The sequence below is a fragment of the Chiroxiphia lanceolata genome, chromosome 6, assembly GCF_009829145.1.
Source record: "Chiroxiphia lanceolata isolate bChiLan1 chromosome 6, bChiLan1.pri, whole genome shotgun sequence".
NCBI classification, from domain to species: domain Eukaryota; kingdom Metazoa; phylum Chordata; class Aves; order Passeriformes; family Pipridae; genus Chiroxiphia; species Chiroxiphia lanceolata.
The window spans coordinates 7,697,618-7,723,613 of NC_045642.1; the positions used below are offsets into that span (position 1 = coordinate 7,697,618).

The following is a 25,996-nucleotide window of genomic DNA, read 5'->3' on the forward strand; positions in this document are numbered from 1 at the left end:
AAGGAAAACATAACCAGCCTAGATGGTATCTTTGCTCTACAAAGGCTGCTTGTGATGCCTGTGCTTTGACTCAAAACTCCCTGCACATTGGCTTTTTAATCATGAGATCCCTTTTTCAGCACAGCATCGCGAGTAACAACTGCAGCACAATGAGCCAGCTTCATAGATATGGGAATGTTTAGATTTCCCTGCCAGTGACTAAAGGCCTTTAGCTTTCACTAGCCAGTCCCAGCTCGCATTGTTGTTGCCTGTTGATTTGTCTTCTCTCATTATTCCTTGACATGCAGCTCTCCACCCACGCCCACACTAACAACCCTCACACAAAGCGCATTGAGGTATTAACCAGGTTACAAGTTCAATGGAAAATTACACTAAGATTGTGCTGTGTGGCAATATAAAGGGATGGTATTCAGTCTCCCAAAGAGCCTGTTAAAAACACAGCTGGGTTGGGTTTTTCTCCCTTTTAAGCATCCTAACAAAAACAATTTTTAGAAGTCAGGAATGTATATTTGTGTGCATGTGTGTCTATCCGTACTGTTACAGCGGACAGACACAGGCGTGCATCGTGTCTCTGCCACTGACTGGCACGATGCAAACTCCCCACTGGAAATTCTGCTGGATTCTGGAGTTCATTTAGAGCGTCCCCAGAAACCCAAGCTAAATAAACAACCTCCTCCTGCTCTCATCTGCAATTAGATACGTGAACCTATCTTCTTTTTGTTAGCCCAAATTACAGGCTGGCGGAAGGGCTGAAAGTCTATAAAAACGTTTCTTAAGAATCCCTCCTTATTGGAAACTGAAAATAAAATCAAAATAAAGCTTAATGAGATTAACCTAACACAGTAACAAAATTTGCAACACCACACTATAAGGTTAAAAAGAAAATAGTATAATAAAGGAAATACAAAGGCTTTGGCATGGTTTTTACAATCAACAATGGTTAATTTTGATATGTAGTTGTGAACAACTTCAAAACACTTAAGTTTAAAACTCTTGCAAGCACTTTTAATTGATTAGGAATGAATTCTAGATGCACAAAGATGATTGGACTGTGAACAGTAGTACAACTATATCTAAGAACAATTAACTCTTGCCGACCAAAAAGAAACGTATGATGCATGAAAATGTGTATAAAACATCTATAGAATATTCTTGTCAAATATAAATGAAATTAACTTTATTATAGAAATCATTCTGGGAGATTTCTAGGGAAGACAAATACTTACATTTCGACATAAAACAAATTGGATTATATCGAAGACACAATCTACCTTTTATCTATCAAACTCTTTTCTTCATCGAAGCTCTCTCTTACCCCCTGTTTGCACATAGCTTCAGCCGTTAACAACCTTTGGAAATACCAACAGATATTTTTCTTACATAAATCTAGTGCGTATTGTTCCAGGTTCAGTTATATGCAATGGAATGATACAAACTTGGAACGTCAATCCATAATCTATGAACAGATTGGTAGAAGTATTCGATATATCTTGATAAAACTCTTAAATTCGTGGCAAAGCTTGTTGATCATGGCTTCTTTTTTTTTTTTTTCCTTTTCTTTTTTTTTTTAAACAACTTCATGACCAACACAGATCAAACATCCATCCAGTCTACATTGTTCTTTTTTTTTTTTTCATTATAACATACAAATGCCCATTTACAAATAATACACCAAAATGAATAAAAGTTTGGATACCAAAATGAAGATTTGTTCCAACTGATATAATGCCTTCAGTGTACAAAGGTCCATGTGAAAGTCTTTTCCATGTGTTACAGCATAGGGCACAGTTGCAGTACAGAAGTACTCTGAGAGCCATTCTTCCTTTATAAAATACTGCTGAACATCCAACTGTTGTCCATATAGTCATTTACGGAATTAACACATGTTTTACTGTAATCTTGGCCAGTATTGAGACATATCAGGTTCACTGCCAGGAACTTGAACTGGAACTGACACTCCAGGGGAAATGAGACCTGAAAATTGAGAGGGAAAATGGATATTTTAGTTTTTCTATACATAGCACAATTTTTGCTTTACCGTTTCACAGATTTGTGCTCGAATTCCAGTAAGCATTAGCTCTCACCATCTACCAGCCTGCAGAATCAGGTATGTGTATATTTTAAAAACCTATGCACATCTCACTGATTTGTTGTTATAAATAAACTGTCATGCTTTGAGATAAATGCCAGAGCCTCAGCTCAGTTGTATCAGTTGAGAATTCAGCCCAAAATACACTGAACAGTTCTAGTCTTTTTGAAAGTGTCTCCTGTTTATTCTGATACCCTTTTTTACCCCTTTTTGCCTTTTTTTATGCATAGGGTAATATTTCTACAGGTTCCCTGCCTTTTCTATAACTTCAATTTTCTAGCAGTGAATAACATCTGACACAGACACGGTAAAAATACACCCAGTCTTGCAAACACTTTCACATACACTTAACCTCACTAGTGGGGTTTCTCTGGTGAAATTTAATGCTGAAATAAATGCTGCTTTAGAAATTAATTAAATGGGGAAGATTTTGCAGGATGGGGGGCTCACTGAAGAGCTTTCCACTGTCCTGCTATTGAGACACCATCTCTGTTAATCTGCTGTCTTTAATTCAGCCCTCCAGCAGCAGCTTAAAAGTCAGAATTTTTGCTCCAGCTCGCAAGGTTTTACATTTTCATCTTTTGCCTGATCCGGCAGCTACTGAACCCAACAGGGACCTCTCCCAGTGAATACACGTGAAAAACCTGATGGCTGGATCAAGGAAGAAAGGCTGGGGGAGCACGGGGTCACTCACCTGTGGAAGTGGTGCCAGAGGTGCCCATTGGCTGGCTGTTCATGTGTGTCTGCATGTGAGGAGGGGTGTATGTATCATAGCTCCGTCCATTCACCGATGGACTGGTGGGCAGCATGCAAGAGTAGGAGGAGGTCTGGCTGGGTACCGGGGGCTATGGGAGCAAAGGACAGGACAGTGTTAATTATCAGTGGAGGTAAACACGGCATTAGGCTGCTCTGGATGGACGTGCCAGCCCTCAGCAGAGGGTGGGTACCAGCAAGAATGAGTTTCGGTTTCAAATTCGGGGACCCCGATGTAAAGCCCTGTTTAGGAGCTCAGCCAAGCAGCCTCTTCACGAAGGTGTTCAGTCTAAAAAACCAACATGGGCAGTCACTGGAGCTTTTTCAGCCATGCTTGGTGAGCAGATCCCTACATCTGGGTGCTAGTGGAGGTGTTACATACCTAAGCCCGAGTGATGCACTCGTTTATACCCATGTAAAAGAAAGATGTCTCATACCATTTGCAGCCAAAGACAGGGCCAACATCTTACCTCACGTTTGATGATGTAACTAAAAACTGTTAGGGGTGTAACTAAAAATTACTCCACTGAGGCACACAGGCTGGTCCTGCACCTGCAAGCCTGGGGCACATACACACAATGTGTGGGTCTGGGGTGACTGAGGCTCTGAAGAGGGATCCCCAAACCCATTCATACATGTGCATTGATCCCCTGTCAGAGCCACAATCACCCCAAACCCGCGCCAGCAACATCCCAGGAGAACAGACATCTCTGTTTACCTGAACTCCAACCTTTAAAACCCTACCTGTCAGGGGGGAGAGCAGCTGGGGGCAGGGGCTGAGGGACCAAGCAGGGGCTTCTCCTGCTCCAGGGTGCCTGGTGAGTGAGGACCAGCACAGCCCTGACACAGAGAGGCAGTGGGGGAGCAGGAAGCAGGATGAGTAATTCCCGCTCCAAGCACACAAGACTCAACACATCTGCACATATTTCCTCTGTCTGCACACCCCTGACACACACTGTCTCCAATATTGACAGCCTCACTTGCTAGGCACACACGCTGTGCTTTGGGAGAACTAGCAGCTCACCGTGCATCCACGGGGAGATGCCAATGGTTTGGCTGCCAAACCTCCCTCTCCGACATTGCGTGGCTACCATGCCGCAGTGACCACGTAGGCAGGGTTTTCCAGAGCAGCTTACACGTGCCAGGTCCCTGCCCAGGTGCCCGGTGCTGAATCGGGGGCCTCCTGCATTCCCAAGGGTCCCCTCCTGGATCAGCCTTTTGATCCTTTGTCGTCTGCTCCCAGCCTGCTGCCGGGAACGGCACCGCCGACATCACGGAACAGCGACGTAGCCAACATCACTTCTTTCCATAGACTTGCGAGACTCTAACTTTATTTGGTTAATTTTGGTTCAGCAATTAGTAACATAGTAATTGCCGCAGCGAAGGAGTCAGGCTCTCTAATCTGCTCGCCTGTCTCTAGCAGTGGTCAATGCTGTGTGCCTCAGACAAAGCTGTAAAACTCCCGTAATTGGCCAGCACCTTCCTAGGCCAACCCCACCATTAAAAAAGGAGGAATTTTGCATCTGAAAGGTCTATAGAAACAGACCCCAAAGGAATAGATTTCTTCCTAACCCAGCTGGTGATCAGCTAATGCTTTCAGGCATGAGGATTGACAGCTCTTGCAATTCTGGCTTAGCTGGCATAACCACTGATGCTAATCACATCCTTCCCTCTCTCAGGTGTTCCTAATGTGCCACTGCCACAATACCTACACCCAGAATGTCAGATCCCTCCAGCAGCTTATTCAGGCAGCAATTTCCACGATAGGGTACCAGTGAGTTCCACAGGTTAACCACAGGGGTTTTTTCCAAAAAGCATTTTTTCATCCCAGATTTGTTGCCTTGCAGATTTGAGGACTTTCCATTTTAAAATTCAGAAAAAGGTGCTTGTTGAGCACCACATCCTCCATTTCCCTATCCCTTCTGGTTCTCCCGAAGAGGGCATCTTTTCTGATGCCTTTGGTGCTGGTTTCCCTGCAGCACAATTTGGGTCCGTAACCCCTCATCCTGCGGAGGAAGGGCCTCCACCCACACTCCCACATATGCCAGGGGCCACCAAGTCCCGAGGGAGCATCGTGCCGTGGTGGTGGCGCTGGACTTACTTGCATAGGCAGGTTGTTGGCCATGGTGAAGCTGGGCATGGGCGGCAGCGCGCTGTACGTGTTTGTGAGCGCCGTGTCCGTTCTGCCCAACATGGAACCTGATGTGAAAGAGGAAACTATAATAGAATAGACAGATAGACGAACACATTAGTCCAGCCACAGTTACAACTGGCAACACAGTCTCAAAGTCTCGTCTTCCCAAGAGGATGGATGAATGTGAGCGGGTTGTTGGCATTACCGGGGGTGGTTGGTTGCGGGATCGGCTGGTAAACGCTTGTGCTGAAACTACTACTGATGGGAATGTGGCTGGGAGTGTTGCTGGCTTGTCTTCGCTGGTTCCTCAGCTTCTCTTCCCTTCTCCACTTGGCCCTTCTGTTGGAAAACCATACCTGGAAATACAGCATTTGAGAGTCGTGAGTGACCTTACAAGGACTCCCCCACTTAGCTCAAGGCCGTGGCTTGCGGTGGAGCAAAGCAGCGGGTGAAAGCAAAGCCCAGCTGCTGCTATTTTGCTGAAAGGGGGATATGGACAAATACCTGATCATAAATAGGGGCTGCCCTATAGGTGCTTTGAGAAGCCAGGAATAACAACATCGAGAGAGTAATAGTAAAAATAATAACAGTTATAATTGCAGAGCAACTCAGTACCTGTATCCTTGCTTCGGGCAGGTCTATTTTAGCAGCTAGTCTCTCTCTTGCAAACACATCGGGATAGTGGGTCCTCTCAAATTCTGCAGAAGGAAATATTCCTGCGTTAGTTGCAAAGACTTAATGCGGCCAACTGTAAAGTCAGAGTTGCTCCTGCACTGCCTGTGCTCTAAATGCTCTTAAGAAGCATCACTGCAAAGGCAAAGCTGAGCTTTCTCTGTGTGTGTGTCTGTGTGTCTGTGTGTGTGTGTGTGTTAGGAAGGAGGGCGCCTTGCCTGCTGGGGAATATTGCTATGGGGATAGGCAGGCTTGGGTGCAATGCTGCATCTTTCAAGAAGCAGTGAGGGCTTCTGCCTCCACTGAGGGGGTCCCCAAGGCATCTCTGACCCTGTCACCAAGAAGCGAAATGGCACGTTGCTGAATAACAGCGCAAAATCAGAACAAAGATCCGCAGCAGGTCAGAGGCGAGGTGCGCCCAGGCCGGTCAGGGAAAAGGGCACCTACTCCCAGCCTCGGGCAGCAGCAGCAGCACTGGGGATGGGGAGCGAGTGTGGGGGCAGGCATAGAGGGCTGCTGCCAGCCCCAGCTGCCCACCCTCGCCTTCCCAGCTCACAGCAATGCAGCCCAGCCAGGGACAGTGGGCAGGAGGAGATTTTTCCCCCCTGGAAGGAGCCCAGGGTGTAGCATCGATATTCCGATATGATCTGTGCCCTGAATACCCTCCTTTTGAAAAACCTTTTAACGGCTTTTTAGGGCATACCACAGCCATCAATGAATATTTGGAGCTCAATGAATAAAAGAGCACAGAGGGAGCCATGGACTTTGAATATATACGTATATATAAGGCACGTGAATGCCATGCCTACGTTCAGCTGTTAATGCAGTCGGGGCACATTTTGCTTTTCTCTCCTGCTTCAGCCATAGGAAAATGTCACTCACCTTTCTCAAGGGCTTCGATTTGCTCTTGGGTAAAGGATGTCCTATTTCTCTGCAGCTTTCTTTTCAGCTGGAGTCTCATTTGGGCCTCGTCTGAATCTTCTCCATTAGAGCTGATGGAGTTAGTGTTTTCCCCTCCTCCCTCCTGTTGCGGACAGCCATCTGTGGAACCGGAGAGTAGGAAAGTGAAATGCAGGTACCCTTGTTTTAAGATCCCTATCAGAGAAATAACGCGATTGGAAACAAGTTCAGCCATGTTTGCTGACACCCTCCCTTAAAAATGTCTCGAGTATCAAAGCAGCACAGCGCTAATGACACGGGTAACACGGAAACATTTCAGTTTCCAGCCTTATTGTAAACATCGGAGATGAAGAATTACGATCACCTGGTCTTAATTTCGTTTTGTTTTGCCTCTGGAATAAAACCTGCATAAAAATACTTTCCCCTGAAAGTGATTCTTTCATGAATCACTGCTGAAATGCCATGGTAGTCTCCTCTGCCTGCCGCATTTATTTACCTATTGCTATATTTAAAATAGTGATGTTCAGTATTTCAGATTATCTATAATCAGTAATTCCTATCTAATCAATTAGATGTTGATAGGTTTGCAGAAAATGCTATTAAGAAACCAAACCAAGCTTGTAATCTTTTTAAAAAAATATTTATCCAGTTTTTATTTGAATTCTGCACAGTCAATTTCATTTTAAAGGTTGTGAATTTAGAAGTGCCTGCATTGTTCTGCAGTTTTATTCAACTATTGTATGAGTGTGCATTGCCTTGACACCTATTACTGAGCACAGCTGTAATTATATCATCACCAAGAACAGGCTATAATTGCTGAAAATGGAATTTTATATTTAGATAAAAGGACTGTCCATTCTTTGTAATGTGTTGCACCAGAGAAAAGTAAGATTTCTTTTAAAATTTTAACATGTAATTTTAAAAGAAATAGTAGCTAGTTCACTAACTAGCTAAATACGCTATTCTGCAGCTGAGCGCTTGGCATATCATTTAAGCGGTACATTTTTAATTAGGGCATTTCCACCACTTTTAATGTAATTTCTGTCATTAAACAGGGGAAAGTTTCATTGTGCTCGGGCGAAGGCGGCTGCGGCCCGGGCCGGACGGTGCTGGGGGGCTCCGCGGGCACCCCCGGCCGTCGGGGCCAGAGGGACAGAGGCTGCTGGCGAGGCAGAGAAGTCGTTGTCCCTAAATGAGCTCTCCCTCTCCTTTCAAAGCATATTTTTCGAGGCGTTTTGATGTCGCATAAAGAGGGAGCTGGGGTGAGGGACGCATGGGCTACTTATGCTAATTCCCTTGAAAAGTTACGCCAAAAATAAATAGCGACACTCCCGCGACATCCTTTAAATATTGTGGGAAATCAACTTTAAAGTAATATCATTTATAATCGGCGAACAATGGCCCCGGCCTTCAAAGCTCGGGGGGAATTGTGACAGGATCTGGTGGGACCCTTTCAACCACTTTGAAATGTTTTAAAACCCGAACTTTCTCCTCCATTTAAACACGGGGATTCAAGCGGCAGTGGTCACCATATGGGCGGCCGCAGCCCCATTGAGGCGGCCGGCGGCGGGTGAATAGCGGGGGTGCGGGGGGGCCGCCTTTCAGGGCACACAAAGCCCCGGGCCCGGGGACGGCCGCCGCGGCGGGGCAGCGCCCTGCCAAGCGCGGGTGGCAGCGCCGGGGGCCGCGCCCGCCCGCGGCGGGGGCCGCGCTCACCTCCGCCACCGCCCTCATCCATCACTGTCCGCTCCGGACGGGCCCGCACCGACCCGGGGCCGGGGGGGCGGCCGGGGGGGAGCCGCCCAGGGGCTGCGGGGATGGCCGCGGGCCCCCCGCGCCGTCGGGGCTCCGCGGAGCGCCCCGTCCCCGCCGGGGAGCGGAGTGGACCAGCCCGAACCGGGCAGCACCTCCCTTGCCCCCCACACCCTTATTATCTTTAAAACTTTTAAGGCCGTACTTTTTTTTTTTCTTTTTTTTTTTTCTTTTTTTTGCCACTCGCCATCTCCCCCAGACCTTTCGGCCAGCTAAAAGTTTCACCTAAACTCGCTTATGATCACTTCAAACCCCAGCCCATCATTTCAAACCCCAGGACAATTAAGATATCTTCTTTTTAGACACCACCTCCCCCCCCCCTTTTTTTTTTCCTAGTTTTTTTTTCCTCTTTTTTTTTTTTTTTTTAAAAAAGCTCCTAAAAGGAGCGATCTCAATAGGACTGTTCCACCTTCCAGACCTAATCCGTAAGAAAGCAAGTGAATGTCCGTCCCTATTATCCTATAGCTAGACCATCTGACGCTGGGTATAGGATTTGTTTCCTGGAAAAAAAAAAAAAAAGGGGGACAAAAAAAAAAAAGACGCTGGGAAATAAAATCATTCCTTAGTTTCTTAGTGTCTTAGTGAGGCGGAAAACAAGCAAAAAAAGATAGCAAACCAATTGCGGCACCTCTCAGCTATAGAGCCGGGATCAAAACATTGTAGCATCTGTTGAAAGAGAAAGTGTCTAAATCCTATAGAAGGCTTTAGTCTTATAAGAGAGGGAGGGGATAAAAAAAAGATAAGAAACAGTGTCTCGGTGATCCCTAAAACCACTAAATCACTGGAGAATTTCTCTCGGATAGAGATGTCTCTTTTTGTTCTGTCAGCCCTCATGTATCCATTATTTTATTCACTGCTGCATGGCGTTTATCAGATTGAGACCATATTTGTACCCCTCTGAGACCTAACCTCGCCTTATGCTTTTTGAGTAATGGACTCTTAAAATCCAGTAACATACCCCTGCAAGGGAAAAACATTAGAGGGAGCATGAATATTCCAGAGGAAATCCATTTTATTAATTTTAATTTTGCCAGGCGGGTGTTTTAAGTGCCTGCCTGCCTCCCCCTCGCCTCTCCTGCCCACGCACACACGCGCCCCTGGCCCGAGCCAGCCCTGCCCCGCAAACGCTTTATTTCGGCTGCGGTTTTAGGAGGGGGGTTCCCGAGGTCCTCCCGCCGCGCACTCTCCTGCCCGGGGAACTGCGGGAACTGCGCTCATCTCCACGCCACGGGAAGGGGCCACCACGGGCTCCCCAAAGCGCCACCGACCCCCGCACCGACTCGCAGCCTCTGTGGCACAGGCGGCTCTGCCGCAGCGCTGGTGCGGCCGAAGGGCCGCCGGCCCCAGGTGAGCCCGTCCCGCACCTCCCGCACCCGCGGCTGGGCCACGCAACCACCGGCTCTGCGGCCGGGAGCGCCCCACATTTCTCGATTTAACGCCTCTTTTAAGAAAACAAAAACCAAAAAAAAACCCCAAAACCACACACGGGCGGGAAGGGAGGGCGCCCGGCCGGTGGGAGCCACAGAGGTGGAAGGTGCGGTGGCTCCGCCACGCACCGCTCCGCGGTTTGGCTCTCGGGTGCGGGGCAGGGAAGGAAGGGCGCCGAGACACGGGGATGGCCGAGAGGCCCCGGGCCGGGGCAGGGCCCCGCAGGTAGGGGCGAGCCGGGGGTAGGAGCCGTCCCGGTTCCTGGGGTGGACATCGGGCAAAACAAAATGCTAAAAAAAAAAAAAAAAAGCAAAACAACAAAAAAAAACCCAAACCAAAACCACAACCAAACAACAAAAAACACCAAAGTGGGGGTGGGGGGAAGCGAGGACTCCGCTCTATCTTTCTAGTGTCCTTCATAGACTGTTTTCTTCTCTTAAAACTGACATGTCTAATTGGCAAGCGGTGCCATATCGTGTCCAGAGGTCTCCTGTGGAACATTTCTACAGCTGTCTCCTTCAACTAGACGCTTATTCATGTCGCCTTAATGAGAAACAAAACGATCTCTAATGAGCAATTACATAGCGACAGAATTGTTCCCATAACAAATTCTTGCGTGTGACAGAAACATCCTTTGTACCAGATATTCCGCACACTGTTACCGATTTTTTTTTCCTTGCGGGGTGAAAACAAAAAGCAGGTTGTTGTATATAGACACCTCTTCTAAAGGAATGACCAGAGCCAGGGAGAGCCGCGCCTCAACAGAGCCCACATTCAAAAAGAAGCCATTAACCATCTTAAGTATGTAACGTAACATCCCATTATCCTTCATATTATCCCCTTGTCATTCCTACAACAAATACCTATTAATCTTCAGGATAAACAGTTTCCTATATTTACAAAGTTGTTTCGGGTCCATTGAGGAGGAATTATAATCAGCCCTACGGAGATAGTTACCGATCGCCCCGGCTTTGCAGAGAGACCCCGGCGCGGGAAGGCGGCCCGGGCGGGGAGCGGGAGCCCTAATTACCGGGCTGAGGTTAAGGCTCAGCCCTGCATCCCCGCCCGGCTGCCGGCACCGCAGCTCGGCGGATGCGGCTTTGGCAGAGGATGCTCCTGAGCTCCTCTGTCTCCCGCCCTGCCTGGGCCGGGTCTGGACGCCCTCCGGGCCGCCGGACCCCGCACCCACCTGCCCGCAGCCGCCCAGAGAGGCGGCGGGAGAGACACCGCCATCCTCAGGGCTGCGGCCGGGGAGGGGGCGAGGAGGACCCGCATCGGGGCCGCCTCCGCCGAACCAGACCGAACCGAGCCGTCCCGGGCCGGAGAGAGGCGACCGGGCTGTCCCTTACCTTGTGCAGGCTGCCCGGGTACCGAGGTGCCGGGATACCAGCCGGGTCGGGTGCCCCAGGTCCCCGTCTGCCCGTTCAGCATCCTTAGCTTGTCGTACATCCCGTCGGCACCCATCTGTTGCTTTTCGCTAGCCAGGTTGCGTAGGACTCTGTTTATCGACGACACCTGGAAGGCAAAGGACAGGAAAGGCAATGGTAGTGCGGTAGCGCGCTCCCCGCCAGCCGCCCGCGCAGCCCCCGCGTCCCCTCCGCGCCCCCTCCGCGCAGCGGGCGGCTCGACCTGGGCGCAAGTCAGGGCTTCCCCGAGCGCCGGCTGCGCGCTGCGGCCGCCCCGCACCGCCGTGTCCCAGCCGCCCCGACTCGCTCACTGCTGGTGGTGGTGGTGGTGCAAACAAACAAACAAACCACGGGGGAAAAAAAAAAAAAAAAAAAAGCCAAGGGAAAAAAAAAAAAAGAAGCCCCAAACCCAACCCTGCAAAACCAGAGTGATGGCTTCGACTGATGCTCGCAGTCCTGAGGCATCAGGCGCAGGGGTGACCCGCATATTGTTTTTTATTTTTTTTTTTTCCCTCCTTAAAGGCATTTGTCAGATTCTGTATGAAAAAATGCGTCTGACCCTGCCACATGCAAATGATGTGAACCTGCTATCCTCTCCTCTGATACCAAAACAAAGGAAGCAGAGGCTCGCTACGGCTACCCAGCATTGTACACAGCACACAGGAAGGTTTTTTTCATGAACTTACACTGGGTATATTATCGTTGGTACAGACCCCCTCTGATAGTAATCTGTCTCGAATCTCCCACGCAAAGATGGAGGGGCACTCTCGTTTATACTGCGCTATTTTGCTTACAACTTCTGGAGTCGCTACTCTCGGTTTACTACCTCCGATTGCCCTGGGTCTGATGGAGCCAGTTTCGTAATACCTGCCCAAAATTTTACTCACACATCCATTCGACACCTGGATAGGGAAGTGGACAGAAAATCACATTATTAATAATTTCAAGACAAAAATAAAATTGTTTAAGTATGCATTAAACAATGACAAGCTTACGTTTTGATTGTCCAGCACTTGGACTTTTGCATCTGCATGGGTCTATAACACAAAAATATACCTTAAATGGTATGAGAACTTACTTAGAGAGTCTTTTTTTCTTTAAAAAAAATTACATTCTTGGCCCTACCCTCTACAAAAGTGATACTTTAAAAACATTTGGGGAAAAAAAAAATCATCTGGTCAAAATGTAATTCTTTTAGCATCAATGTTAAAATACTCCTTAAATGCGAACAATAGCTAAGCCAGACTAGTCTCCATCCTCCTCACTGCTCTTAGCCAAAATACTTGCGGGGGACAGGGTGAGTGAGGCGTTTTCAAGACCTACATTTACAAAGTACCCCTGAGCTGCGCCAGATTGCATGAGTGTCTGTAAAGACAGATTCCGGGCTAAAACAGCGTGGCTTTGAGGGGGGTTCTTTTTTTTTTTTTTTCCCTCTCTCTCTCTCTCTAATTTTTTTCCGCTTTTTTTTTTTTTTTTTGGTTTGTTTTGCTTTTTGGAAGAAAAAAAAGGTAAAAATAAAAAAGCAGTAAGCCACGCCAAATGCATACAGATATCACAAAATCATAAGCAAATAGGAGGGGGAAGGAGGGAAGGAGAGGAAACTGGAATTATGCCGAGCCGTATAATTCAGTTTATTACAGCGAACTAACTGCAACGACAGTGCGGGTTATCACCGGATGGGAATAAAGGGGAACGAAAAATAAAAATTTAAATATTTAAAAAGGCATATATATAGATATACGCGTAGAAGGGTCTATTTGCAGCAATAATCGAGCAGATGGATCGTTTTATTAGGCTGGAAGGCGGGTGGTGGTGGTGTGTGGGTGGGTGTGGGGGGGGTCGCATTAGCGCCCGGGCGCCCGGCGGTGACACAGCGGCGCTGGAGCGGAGCGGACGGAGCGGTGGGAGGACGGGGGGCGCCGCCGCCTTCACCTGCAGGATCCGGGAGATGTCGCAGGGCCGGGCGCCGCTGTGAGCGAGTTCCACGATCTTCTGCCGCGTGGAGTCGGGCAGCGGCCTCCCGTTGACGAACACCCCGCCGAGCTGGTTCACGCCGCTGTGACCTGCGGGAAGCACAGCGCCCACCATAGCACCCTCCGCTCCCGCCCGACCCGCGCACACCCCGCCGGGAGAACGAGGGCTCCGCGCAGCTCCGCCGCTCCGCTCCGCGCCCATCCGCTCCGCCCGACCGGGGGCCACCGCTCCCGACCCGGCTCCGGCCTCGGCCCCGTCCTCGCCCACTGCTCCCCGGGAGCCACCGCGGCTCAGAAAATGCGTTTTCGCCGCACTCCCCGTCTGCGAAACCCGCGGCAGCGGCGAACCCCCAAACCCAACCCAAAAGCCCAGAATATTCCTGGGCTGGATCGCCTTGGGTTGCTCCCTTGCTTTGCCTTTTTTTTTTTTTTTTCTTTTCCTCCCCGCCAAAAAAATAAAAAGCCCAAAGCCCAAGCCCAAGCGAGCCTGCCTGCATCCGCACAGCCGCAGCTCGCTTCGCCAAAAGCAAAGCGAGAGGCTGCCTCGCCAGTGCCCAACCTGAAGCTCCAGGCTTTGGAGGGTCTCCCTGGAGAAGCTCTGCTCTACGCGCTCTCCGCTCTCCTCTCTTTGGAGCCTCCTGATAAATTGACTCCAAGAGCCCAGGCTTCTTAGCAATAAATAAGCTCCAAATATAGAAGAGGGGGAAAATATGATGAGCCTCTCTGACATTTGTCTTTAAAATAAAACTAGCTGCACGTCAAGTTTGAGCTTAATTTCTGGAAATAGGCGGAAGTCGCCCCGGATCATGCATGGAAGGCTAATTGAAAAGATCAGTTGGAGCACTTGTGGCAGGCGTGTCACTTTATGACAGTACTCTGCTTTTGAAAATTGCATCGTCACGACAAATAGTAGCATGATAAAACGACCCTTTCTGTCCGCATTTGGATATCACTCAGACTAGATTGAACTCTACTCGCTCTCCCTCCGAGGGAGGCTGCGGTTTGCGGTAGCCGGGGGCTCTGCGCGGACACACCGAGGGGGCGCGCTCCCCGCGCAATGGATTCGAAGTGACATCGGGGCTGGGGAATTTGCCGCCCCGGCCCAGCAGCACGGCCGGCGCTGCGACCTGCGCTTCCCACCGCGGGGAGAGGAGCCCCGCGTCCCTCCCCGCCCGCGCCCCGGGGGGCTCGGGGCTGCGCCCCGGCGGGCGGGCCGGCTCGGGGCGGCGGTGGGCGGCCGGGGGGCGCAGCCCCACGGCTGCTCCCCCCCCCCGCTCATCCAGCGTCCGTCGTCAGCCCCCCCTCCTCCCGTAAATGCGGTGCGGGGAGCCCATTTCAAGGGGGGGACCCTCTCCGACATAAAAAATGGCAACGGGGAAAGCAAAATCAAAGTTTCACTTAAAAGGTTAAGCCTTAATCATTATATAATTTCCCTGGAGAGCGGTGTAGATCTCGCCCAGTGGCAATGATTATGCGCCTTGTATTCTATTGCTAGTCATCTAATAGGAAAACATATGGTGTCAATTTGGATGCTCTGCACCATATACACCCAGGAGTTATTAACACAAAGCCTGAAGAGCCCGCCGCGACCTTTAAACAAAATAAAGGCTTCACCCGAATGATATCTTTTCTGCGTTTTGCAGTGGCGATCCCAAACGGCCGAGTGAAGGCATCCCCCATTACCATAAACCCTCGGCACGCCACGGCCAAGGGCAGCCGCCGCCGTCCTTGCGAGGCGCAGGTAGTGCCCTCCCCGGGTTGCCGAGGCTCAGTTTTTGCTCGGGATACGTGAAAATTCATCACATGGACATGCAAGCAGCGGCCCCGATAGAAAAAAAAAAGAAGGAAAACGACCCCACAAACGAGCATCAAAACAAACAAAATTTTAAAAAATAATCAACCAAAAAAAAAAAAAAAAAGCGCTCCACCCAAGGATATCTGAGAAATCCCCAAGACCTCTGTTTTTCCTGATGCTCCTCACACGGGGAGACAACTTATCAACCGGTTGAACGGTGGGATAGGCATCCCCAGCCAGGTTCCAGAGAAGCACCGAGGTGGGGGCCGACCGCCCCGCGCAAGGGCCGCGCAACTCGGCCTGCGCTCCTCCTCGCCACCGCCACACGCGCAGAATAAGCGCTCCCGCGGAGCCCACCCCGCGTCCCGAGGACATGGGGCCTACTCCAGACTGGCTGGGACCTCAGCCCCGGTCCCTTCGACCCCCGCGCAGCCCCTTCCGCCGGGACGCAAGGAGAGGCCGCTTCTCGCCGCCCCCCGCGCCCGTCTCCGTGCGCTCCTGCCTGATGCCAGCGCTTTCCTCTCTGAGAAACGCTCAGGCCTCTCGACGAGGTCTTAACAACAGCAACGACAACAACAACAACAACAACAGATAAAACGTCCCCCAGAAAATTAATAATCCACAAAGACATCAGAATCGGGAAGCAAATAAACTCAGAAGGTGACGAGGAACCGCACCTAGCACGGAATGGCTTTTTCCTGCCCAACTCCCACCGCAAACCAGACAGGGACACAGCCAGGTCCTGGGCCTCGAGCCGGGCCAGCCCCCGTGGCCCGGGAGCCGTGACAGCGCTCCCGGCCCCCTCCCCGCCGCCCACGGCTGTACCCGCGCCCCGACGGGGCGGGCGGCGCTCCCGGCCGCGCAGGGGTCCCAGCTCCCGGCGGAGCCGCCTCTCCCTCCCCCGCCCGAGCGAGCCCTCCGCCTCGGTGTGCCGGCCCGCTCCTGCGCGCCCGCGGCCGCCCCGCCTGCCCTCCGCGGCCGCGAAGGGGCGCGGAGTCACTTACTGTTCTGCATGTTGGGCTGATAGAGCAGTATCCCACGGGGGTCGCCTATAGCAGTCTATCAGTGATAAAATAGGCGTTAATCAGGCGAGGTAGTGCACACAGTTAAGCTGCAGAGAGGCTAATATCTCACAGGCTGAATTTTTTTATCCTTAGGCATCTTCCCCCGGTTAGTTTAAGGATTTGGGGGTTTTTAACATCTCAAGGCAAAAATGTACATATGTATCCCTAACACGCGGGGGAAAAAAAATTAAGAGAAGCAGCCCGCCAAGTGGTTTCTCGTTTTAATTGCATGCAGGTGGCGTATTGCCTCGTCGTTAGTGCCCTTCGCTGAGGTGGTGTATTAAGTGGAGCGACAACAATCACAAAGAGAGTCCGAAGTCATGTTTTTAAACTTGCCTGAAAGCAGGGTGGACTGTCCTCTCATACAATTTAGGGACTCGCACATCTGCGTGTCACTAGTTAAAGTCTTCCCTCTAGGACAAAGCAGAAGAAGTACATTAAAAAAGTGTGGAGCGGCGCCGGGAAGGTGTGCGGGGCGGCGGGGCGCGGGCCGGGGGGAGCGCAGCGGAGCGGGGCGGGCGGCGCTGCGCGGGGGCTGCGCGGGCACCGGCGGCGGGGGCGGGGAGGTGGCGGGGGGGAGCCCTCCGCCGGCTGCCCTGCGTGCTGGGAGCGGGGCTCCATTTTTACCTCCGGGTATTTCCTCGAGTTATTTATTTCCACCACCACCCCCCCCCCTTTCCCCGCGGCACTGGCAACTTTTTCTACCCCAAACTCCCCGTCTTGTGATTAACTTCTTTTTTGGTCTTTAGATCTTCCCCTTTTTCACTGTACTGTGACACACGCTGTCTACCTCGCCTCACTGCTTTAAAAAGTAAGAACAGGAGGGGGTGAGAACTGTTAAACAAAGCCTACAGAAAGCGAACAATGGCCTCCATTCTGCTCCTCTACCCAAACCCCGAGTGCAGAAACCCAGGCTCCTTAACCGGCCGCGCAGCTTCCCAACTCAACGGACCAACAACCCTCCAACTTACAAAGAGCAGAGAAACAAGCCCCTTCTCCCTTCATTAGTGCCTGCCTTGACCCAGCGCCTGGACAGTCCCCAGCGCCTTTCCCCCCCACCACCCCCCTCTCTCGCTCGCTCGCTCCCTCCCTCCTTCCTTCCACTGCTCCCTCTCTCCTCCTCTCGCCACCTTCCCTCCCTCCCTCCTTCCCTCTCTCCCCCTCCCCCGCCACCCCCCGGCCCACTTATTTATTTATTTATGCGTCCCCATGTATTTATTTGAAATCGTCGCGGGTGAAAATGGAAAAGTAATTTCTCGTTATAAATATCTGGCGGTAATTGTGTTACTGGTGCGAGTTGTTAGGGGTTGTAAAAAGATACAACAGCTCAGTGGGGTGCTCAATTGGGGAGGGACAATTACAATAAAGAGCCCATTCAAGGGGGTTGCTAAAAAAAAAGGAGGTAAAATAATGAAATAGTCGCAGCCTTCATTTTCTCTCCTTTTTTTTTCGCCTAAAAATACTCATTCTCTTTCTTTTGCGCCTATAATGAATATTAATTTTACTCTTCCTGCATATGATGGAGAATTCAAAGAGGCACGTTTCCCCATTCAGGACTAGCCACGGTATAATTTATTAAGTAGCTTTTAGCAATCTTAAATCCATAAAAATAAACATCAAACAAGTACTTTCTCGCAGCATGAAGACTTTAACTGGTAAATATTTACTGCTCTTTGGAGAGCTACCTGATTAGCAGCAGAGCAAGCTACACTGTACTTCAATGGAGACGTGGTGATATCTCCTTCAGCTGAACTGAACGTGAAGTCATCCCTTTAATACACCAAACACGTCTGCATAGACACACACCGAACGGGAAACCCACTTCTCCAGACACAATTTCCTCCCATATTTCATGCACAAATCATAAGCGTGGGGCCTACGGGGTTAAAGAAATCGTCCAGAAAGGCACCAGGAAACTTCCAGCCCTCAGCTCTGCCCGCACGGACCTCAGAAATGACACTGAGTGGGTTTAAAAGAAATGGAGGAGGGGAAAATAAAAAAAAAAATAAAAAAAAAAGAGAGAAAAAAAAAGAGGGGAAAAAAAAAAAAAAGAAGAAGACCACGAAACAAAACAAACCCAAACAGAGCCGAAAGCGGTTTACAATAGAAGGCGAGGGTAGCCAAGATCTTCAGCAAGGTAAGAGGAGGTGTGGGACAAGGAGCTGCGTGTCTGCTCAGCAACTCGCCACCGCCTCCAGCCACCGGCCCGGCGGCCCCGGCCAGGCCTGGCGGCCCCGCAACACCAACGCGAAATCGCCTCCTCCTGCCGTGCCCCGCATTCGCTGCTGCCCCGTAGGAACCCCCGGACCCTCACCGGGCCCGTGGGACGCGGCCGGCTCCCTCCGAGAACTGGGATGCAATTTGCCGCGTCCTAATAGGCCGGGCCTAATCTGCGACTCGGTTTTTAATCTCGAAATCGTCATATTATCTCATGGAGGAGAGCAATTTTTTTCCCCCTCTTCCGGTGAAACCGTAATTAGACATTTAGGAAAAAGTTTCGCGTTCCTGGGGCAAATGAGAAAAAGATAAAAACGGATAGGTTTGCGATGAGGCGTTGGTGAAGGTCAGCAGCTATAAACATTTATTGTCAAGGGCCACTTTTATTATTTTATGCCCCTAAAATGGAGAAGATGCTGTCACTTTTCTTTTCTAATACGTTGTTGTGGTTTTCCAAAACAGCCTCTGCCAGGTACATTGAATCATTCGAGAAAGTTTGTTTTTAAACTTTCCAGAAATGATTCCTGCTCTGCGTGCCCATGTAACCCTTCCGTGGAAAGCGCTACAAGGTTAAATTCAAACCCAATTTTTTTTTTCTTTTGCAATTGCACTTGTGAGGGGAAAAGGAATCAAGTTTATTGTTGTGCTTCGCTGGAGCAAATACATATTTTTTTTTCCTTGCATGGACGAGAGTTTACAACTTCCTAAAAATTTAAAAAAAAAAAAAAAAAAGAAAGCTTTGCTGTGGTTGGGAATCGCAGAGGTGGGTCAAAGAGGCTTTTGTAGAAATAAGATATATCAGGGGTTTTTAAATTAAAAAAAAAAAAAAAAAAAAAAAGCCTGTCGATTTCAAAAGGGAGTAAAAGAATTCCCCACGCCGGGAGCACGGCGAGCCCCGGTGCCGAGCAGGGACGGGGCGGTGCGGGGCATCCGGCGGGGCCCTCCATGCACGGTGCGGGCTGCTCCGCGCCCCCGGCGCTTCTCCCGCGCCGGAGCTGGGAAAGTTGCCGGCACTAGGGACAAGTTGGGAAGATCCCCGGGTGGCTGATTAAAGCTGACAGCCCTTCAGCTCCGCTCAGCTCCCCGCCTGTACCGCGCCTGGGAGCTGACTTGGCCTAGGATGTGGGTTATTTTTATTTATTATTTTTTTTCCCCCACGCAACTCTCCCGGCCGCTCTCTCTGTGTTTCTCCCCCACCATCAGGGGTGAGCCTTCCCTAACCGAGACCGCAGAACACAAAGCAGAAGTCGGGGACGGGGCCGCCCCCGGGGCAACGAGGCGCCGCTTCCCTCCCTCTCTCCCTCCCACTCGGCGTGGCGTGGGGCCGGAGCCTTTCTCGGGTCCCACCGCCCCTACGAGCTGGGTACCGGCAGCATCGGCACCACAGACACCGGCGCTTGTGCTCTCCCTGACCAGCAAACGCTGCGTGGGAATTACTGCTGCTGCTGTTGGCATTGGTTTCCGAGTCAGATGCTTTAGCTTTTCCAGAGGACACGGGCTCATGTGAAAGGCAGAAAGTTTGTGAGCTCCTGGGCTGGAAAGTTCCCTGGGAAGCTCTCCGGAATGCAAATGGGAATATGAGAGAGAGAGAGAGAGAGAGAGGGAGAGAGGAGGGGTGAGAGAGAGAGCCCTGCCTAAATATTAAAATGCGAGGAGGGAGAAGTTGGGAGAATAAATGAGCACTCACCTTTATGAGGCATCCTGTCTTGTTGTCAAAGCTCCTGTCAATAGTTTAAGAGCGCACTGATTTAAAATGATGGTGCTTTAAAAAGAGTTGCCAGCAAAATAGTTTTTCTCCACTGAAGCTGCTGGTTGTGTGATCTTGAATTCCTGGGAAGGAGACAGAGATTGACAATAAAATGGGCTGTCAGTGACTGGAGAGCGAGAGATAAAAGAGTGTGTGAGTGAAGTGGGGGAGAGAGAGAGAGAGAGGCAGAGCACACCTATGCTGATTGGTGATGGTTCAAGTGTATTAATGTGTGTGTGCCTTGGTCTCTGCCTCGCCTCCACCGCTCTCCACTGGCCCATTAGTGAAGCCTGACCTCTGTCATCATCCTCCAGCAAAACACTTCCTTCCCGAGGAGCGCCGGGGACCCGAGCGATGGGGGGGGGGGGGTGAAAAAAAAAAAAAAAAAAACAACCAACCAAAAAAAACCCAACAACCCACAAGCGGCGGAGCTCGGGGGGCCGGCGGTCTCCAAACCCCACTTTAATGGCTCGGCGGCCCCGCCGCGCCCGCCGCCCGCTCCGCTCCGCTCCCACCCGAATATCGCCGTATGCAAAGCGCCGCCAGCGCCTCCCCGCCGCCCATTGGCCGCCGCCGCCCGCCCCGGCCCAATTGGCCCAGGCGTTTGAATATGAATGCGCAGGGCCCGGCAGCGCCAGCGCGGCCCGCGCCGCCCCGCGCCCATCCCGCACCGCGCCGCACAGGTCCGCCGCGGGAGGAGGGGGGGTGGTGGCGATGGCGGCGGCGGCGGCGGTGGTGGTGGTTGTGATGATGGTTGTGATGGCGATGGCGGGGGAGAGGTCGATTTGCATTTAAACAGTTCGCTCCCGGCCCGACAATGGAGATAAGGTTGAGGGGGGGTGGGGGGGGTTGGGAAGGGAGGGAGGGAGGAAGGGGGGAGAGGGGGGTGTGTGGAAATAACATTCAAATGGTAAAGGCATAAATATTTGGGAGACAGGCGCGCTTTGTCGCCGGTGAATCGCCCCCGGGAGCGCCCCGAGGCCGCCCGCCACCCTTCCCTCCTTCCTTCCCCCCCCCCCCCGCCTTTTTTCCCCCCAGCTCCCGGCTCTGCCCCGGCCGGGAAAGAGCAGAGCAAATACACCATTTACTTTGTGTATTGAGGGCTCTTGTGAAAAGGCCCTGAAGAGTCCTTTACCAAACACTCACCAACTTCTCCCACGTGCCATTTGTTGACTAAGGACTGCCCGGCTGATTTTTTTTCTTTTCTTTCCCCCTTTTTTTTTTTTTTTAAAGATCCCACGGAGGAGATGGAGGAGGGCAGAGCCTGACGCTGGGCAGTGCTGCCGCTTTGTGCCCGTCCGAAGAGGCTCCCCCCGCCTCCCCTCTCCTTTTGCAAAGGGACCCCCTTCACTAGCTGCCAGAAACTCAAGGGGGAAAGTAAGTAAATGACTTTGCTGCTCTGACCACACACCACAAGTACATTTGTTGAATGCCGGACTATTAAGACACACCTCAGTAAACTCTAAAGCAACCCCTCAGCGCATGCATTTAAGGTTACACTGGGAGCACCAGTCCGAGCTCAGGGTGTCCCAATCGGTTATGGCGAGTGGGCCGGGGGGAGGGGAAGGGGGGTCTGCACCGGGAAAAAAAAAAAAAAATAAAAAAAAAAAAAGGCTTGGGGAAAGAAAGAGAAGAAGAGACAGGAAAAAGAAATTCCAAGAGCCACCGCGGAAAGTGGAGAGTATGAACGCGCAAAGCATAAAATGAAGTCGTAGCCGCATACACTTGACTTCTCTTGACATGTGAAAAGTGCTAAAAGTCAAAGCTCATCAATAAAGTATCTTGAAATTGAATAAGAGCCCTGACAACCATTGCATTCTTAAATAAAGTACAATGAGGAGACAAACGACTCTGCCAAGGAGTTTGCATGTGAGTGAAAGGGCGCCTCAATGGGAGCGGGATAATGGGCTGCCCGGCCGTCATGCACTGTCATCCCCGGTCCCGCCGAGAAGCTGCCACAGCTCCCTAATAGCACAAAATGGGCTCTTAAGAGACTGCTGCCTGCCCCTCCGCTGCTCCCTTCCCTACCCTTCCCCCGACGCCGGGGTGCCGCGGTGACCACCCCGCTCCGCGCCCGGTGGGGAGGCCCGGGAGGCAGGGACTGGGGCGGACAACCTCCCCCCGGCCCTCCCTCCAACCCGGGAATGGGCCGAGCAAAGCCTTTCCTCGGAGGATGCGGGGAACGGAGAACTGCCGCCCTCCTGCCCCGGGACCCGGCCGACCCCACCTGCAGCGGCGAGGGGCTCTGCAGCGTTGGTCAGGCCTAAGGTAACCTGTGGGGCTTATTTTGGTTCGGGTTTTGCCCCGAGTCATGCCTTTTTATAGAAACGGAGCTGACTATCGTGATGGACACACGGGAGCATTTGAGAGTGATGGGATCTTCCCTGAAGGTAAGGGTAGTCCGGCCCTCGGGCTGCGGGGCACCCCAAGGGGGGCTCTGCCAAAACTAGGGGCTCGGGCAAGGACCTCCCTGCCCCGACAGCCCTCTGGTCCCCGCGCTCACCTCACCTCCTCCTCTCCAAAACTTTCCAAAGTAACATCTGGCACTAAGTTAACCTGCCCGCGGCCAGGCATCATTTCAGGGGCGCCGAGGAAATTTTTCAGAGCGACAGAAGAGAAAAGAAACAAAGTCCAAAATGAAGTACGAACCTGTGTCCGGTGTGTCTCCCCTCCAGGGTGGGTGAGTCCCGGCGAGCCGTCCCGCGGAGCAGCCTGTCCCCTCCTAGTTGCCGCTGGCCGAGGCCGGGTGTCCCGCCGCACGCATCCTGCGGGCGAGAGAAAGAGGCTGCGATTTGTAAGCTCGCACCGATCTCGAAGGCTCCAAAGGGATGTTAAAAGCTGGGATCTGGTCCTTTTTCTGGAGTGAAGTCAGTCGTGTCCGTGGCTTTTGATTTTTTTTTTTTTAATCTTGCTTTGTTGTTGTTGTTGTTGTTGTGGGGTTTATTTTCCCTGTTGCACTCCCTCTCTAGCAAATGAGCGATCTTTTTGGTTTTTGGGGGCTTTTTTTGTTTGTTTTTTTTTTTTTTCCAACTCTCGTCCACAGGGCGTTAAAGGGGGAGAAGAGAAAACCCACTTTGTCCGAAATCGCAGGCAAATATCATTTTTACAAGCTCTCAATTAGCCATCCTTTGGATTAGCACCTTCTTACTCCTCCTCGCCAGAATAAAGCAGCCGTAATCTTGTTGCTATTTTCCCCTCGGGCGCAGCGGGCTTTGTGTTCCCTCCCCGCCACCTCCAAAAAAACTTTTAACGCCCCCACCCGAAAAAAAAAAAAAAAAAAGAAAACCCACACCAAAACCCTCCCTGGGCAGGGAGGGGAGGGCAGGGGTGAAGCGGTGACGTCAGGGCGGGGCGGGGGGGGCGCCGGTGGGAGCGGGAGCCCCGAGCGAAAGTTGGGAGGAAGAAGGAGCGGCGGGGCGGGACGGGCCGCGCGTGGGAGCGGAGCGGATCCGCCGGTACCGCCCGGCCCGGCCCGTCCCGCCGGGCCACGTCTGTCCCATCCCGCCGCGGGGTCCGGCCCGGCTCCGCGCCGCCATTTTACCTCCGCCGGGAGCGGCGGGAGCGGAGGGGCCGTGCGGGGGCCGTGCGGGACCGGCCCCGCCGCCACCGCCCCCGGTACCCGCGTCCGCCCCCCCGGAGGAGCGGGCGGCCCGCCCGGAGCCCCTCGCCCCCCAGCCCCGGCGTTCCCGGCAGCCGTGCCCCGCCGCGGGCAGCGGGACCTGCCGGGACTGCCGTGCCTGGATACTTCCCGAGGAAACGCTCTGCTTTTTCTTTTTCCTTTTTTTTCCCCCATCTAACAGATTGCCAGCCACCGTTCGTCCCTCCCTGCCCTGCCGGCCTGGTTTTCCTTTCCTTCTTTTATTTTCTCCTTTCCTTTCTCTCTCTCTCTTTTTTTTTTTTTCTAAGCGAATTTTCCACTTTTGCAATTACTGCTCTCGCCTTTGTAATTAGAGGAGAGGAGCAGCAGCGCTGTGAGGTGCTCGGCGCGTTCCCCTCTCCCCCAAAGCCCTGCCCTCCTGCAGGCGCAGACCGCCCCCCCTTTTCCCGGCCCGCGGCCGTGGGACCTCGGAGCCTCGGCCCTCGGCATGGACTTAGGCACCCTTTGAAGATTTCTCCTTTAAAATCCGCACAGGATTATTGTAACTAGCATTTTTTTCTGCGTCTGCTTTTTTTTTTTTTTCCTTCTCTCCCCACACTTTTTTTTTTTTTAACTATTCCAAACAAAAAGAAAAAAATGGGCGTAATATAAAAATGGTTTAAAAAAGAAAGGTAAGTAACTATTATACATGGCAAGGTGCGGGTTTTTTGTTTATTTTTCCTAATTAAAATAATTTTCACTTTTTTTACATGATCTCGTGCCTGGGTATTGATTTGTGTTAAACAGCAGCGTTTGCTTCCCTTTCGTATTTTGTTAGGTGTCGAAAGCAGAAAGTGCTGAGTTAGAGACTCCAGTATCGTCTCGTTGTATTAATATCTGGGCTGCAAACTACCTTTTTTAATACCCAGAAAAATGCTTAAAGTCCTCTTGTCCAGTTCGGTCTGAAACTGAAGAGATACACAAATCCTGACGTCTTAGACTACAATGCTTTTGCCTTCAGGACACTTAATGCCTATTTGTATATGTAGAGACAGTGTTTGAAACCTATAATGCACAGGACACTGAGTTAAGTGGAGCTTTTCTAGTTTATAAACAATCTGCAAAAAGTTTGGAATCGATTTAACCTCTTTTATGTTGGCCTTCTGCATAAGGCGCAGCTTCATATGGCAGGATAAAAAAAGGCTTTCTGGACCTCGCCGAAGTCCCTCTGAAACTGGAAGACGAATATACACCTTTCCGTACGAGAAAGCCTTTGATTATAAATATGGGAAAACTGTCATGCAACCAGACCCGCTCGAAAAGCCTTCAGAAAAGAACGGGGGGGGTGAAAGCTTAGCGCATCCTGACGGGCTTTTTAAATGCTATTGATTGGGACAAGCTGTTCAAAACCCCAGTAACAGTTAATCTGCCTGTTAATCAAGCCACTAAGGAGCTCAATGCGAGTTTTATTAGCAACTGGAGAACACAGGCAGCAGAAAGGATCAAAAGCCTACACCCTTGATATTTGTAAAACCAGCCTTTCCCAAAAATATATTTTCAATTACAGAGTAATTCGGAGCTTATCAGGGCTCGCTCGCAGCCCCACGCAGATGGTTCCGCAGGCGCTGCCAAAGCCACGAATCCAAATGAACCAGCATCGCGCTGGCCCCGCCGAGGTGCGGGGGTTAAAAATAACGCGTTAAGGGGGGGGGGGTCCAGCTCTCGCCTCTCTCCAGCCTCGGACTCTCCTGGCCTCCCGAATTAGCAGCAAAACCTAAACTTGGCAAACCACGAGGAACCGATAGAGAAACTCCTCGGATTCACGTCAATTGTGTTCTTAGGCTGAGGGGTCGAGGGCTCTTTTTCTTTAAGCTGGCATATTTGATTTATCGCGGCAAGTTTGCAGGGCACGTTTCTCTCTGCCCATCCTTTCGGTGGAGCCTCTCATTTAATTGCTAAAAAAAAAAAGTTTAAATCGCAAGATTTGTAATTTGGAGAGCCTAAAAGTTGAATTTCAATTAATTTAACGACCAGGAATATTATTATATCGGCTAAAATCAACATTTGATCTTGTCATTTTTAATGCAAACCGATTCCTTTATATGTCAGCGAGATATGCATATAAAAGACTATCTGGTCAGAGGTAATTATGTCACAGCTTTTTCTCGGCATGACAGCTGGATAAACACCATCTCCAATAAACATCTCTAATTAGGGAGGAGGACCTGAGATAGATGGTGTTTGATTTATTACTGAAGGAGAATGTCCATTTACCGGTATATTATAGTGAAGCATCACAGGGAGCGTTCCCGCTAACGCACCGTAAAGAATATTTGGAGATGCTCGAAGACAGGTAAGCGGTGTTTTAGGTTTTACGCTGCTATTTTGTTTAGCGTTATTTCGGAGGAAGAACGGCCTTTCTACGGTAC

General features: G+C 51.0%; 1 protein-coding gene across 11 annotated transcripts; it reads right to left on the reverse strand.

Annotated features, from left to right (window-relative positions):
- Positions 1-1,558: 1,558 nt before the first annotated feature.
- Positions 1,559-23,156, reverse strand: PAX6 (paired box 6). Of its 11 annotated transcripts, none has more exons than XM_032691824.1 (13): positions 22,640-23,156; positions 19,931-20,073; positions 16,363-16,439; positions 15,967-16,021; positions 13,127-13,257; positions 11,881-12,096; positions 11,138-11,303; positions 6,531-6,689; positions 5,592-5,674; positions 5,182-5,332; positions 4,944-5,059; positions 2,784-2,934; positions 1,559-1,974 (listed from the first exon to the last, which is right to left on the reverse strand). In XM_032691824.1, exons 4-13 carry the CDS (start codon positions 15,974-15,976, stop codon positions 1,889-1,891), a joined length of 1,269 nt encoding a protein of 422 aa, XP_032547715.1. In that variant the 5' UTR covers positions 15,977-16,021; positions 16,363-16,439; positions 19,931-20,073; positions 22,640-23,156; the 3' UTR covers positions 1,559-1,888. The 11 variants fall into 11 exon arrangements, with proteins under 11 accessions (XP_032547715.1, XP_032547716.1, XP_032547714.1 ...); XM_032691825.1 differs by lacking the exon at positions 22,640-23,156 and adding an exon at positions 21,137-21,199; XM_032691823.1 differs by lacking the exon at positions 22,640-23,156 and adding an exon at positions 20,286-20,378.
- Between the last annotated feature and the right edge of the window lie 2,840 nt (positions 23,157-25,996).

Coding starts and splice junctions, on each gene's coding strand:
- PAX6 (XM_032691824.1), bottom strand. Junction 5,333..5,591: donor TGCCCGAAGCAAGGATACAG/GTACTGAGTTGC, acceptor CTGTATTTCCAG/GTATGGTTTTCCAACAGAAG. Junction 2,935..4,943: donor CCAACAACCTGCCTATGCAA/GTAAGTCCAGCG, acceptor TTGCTCCCATAG/CCCCCGGTACCCAGCCAGAC.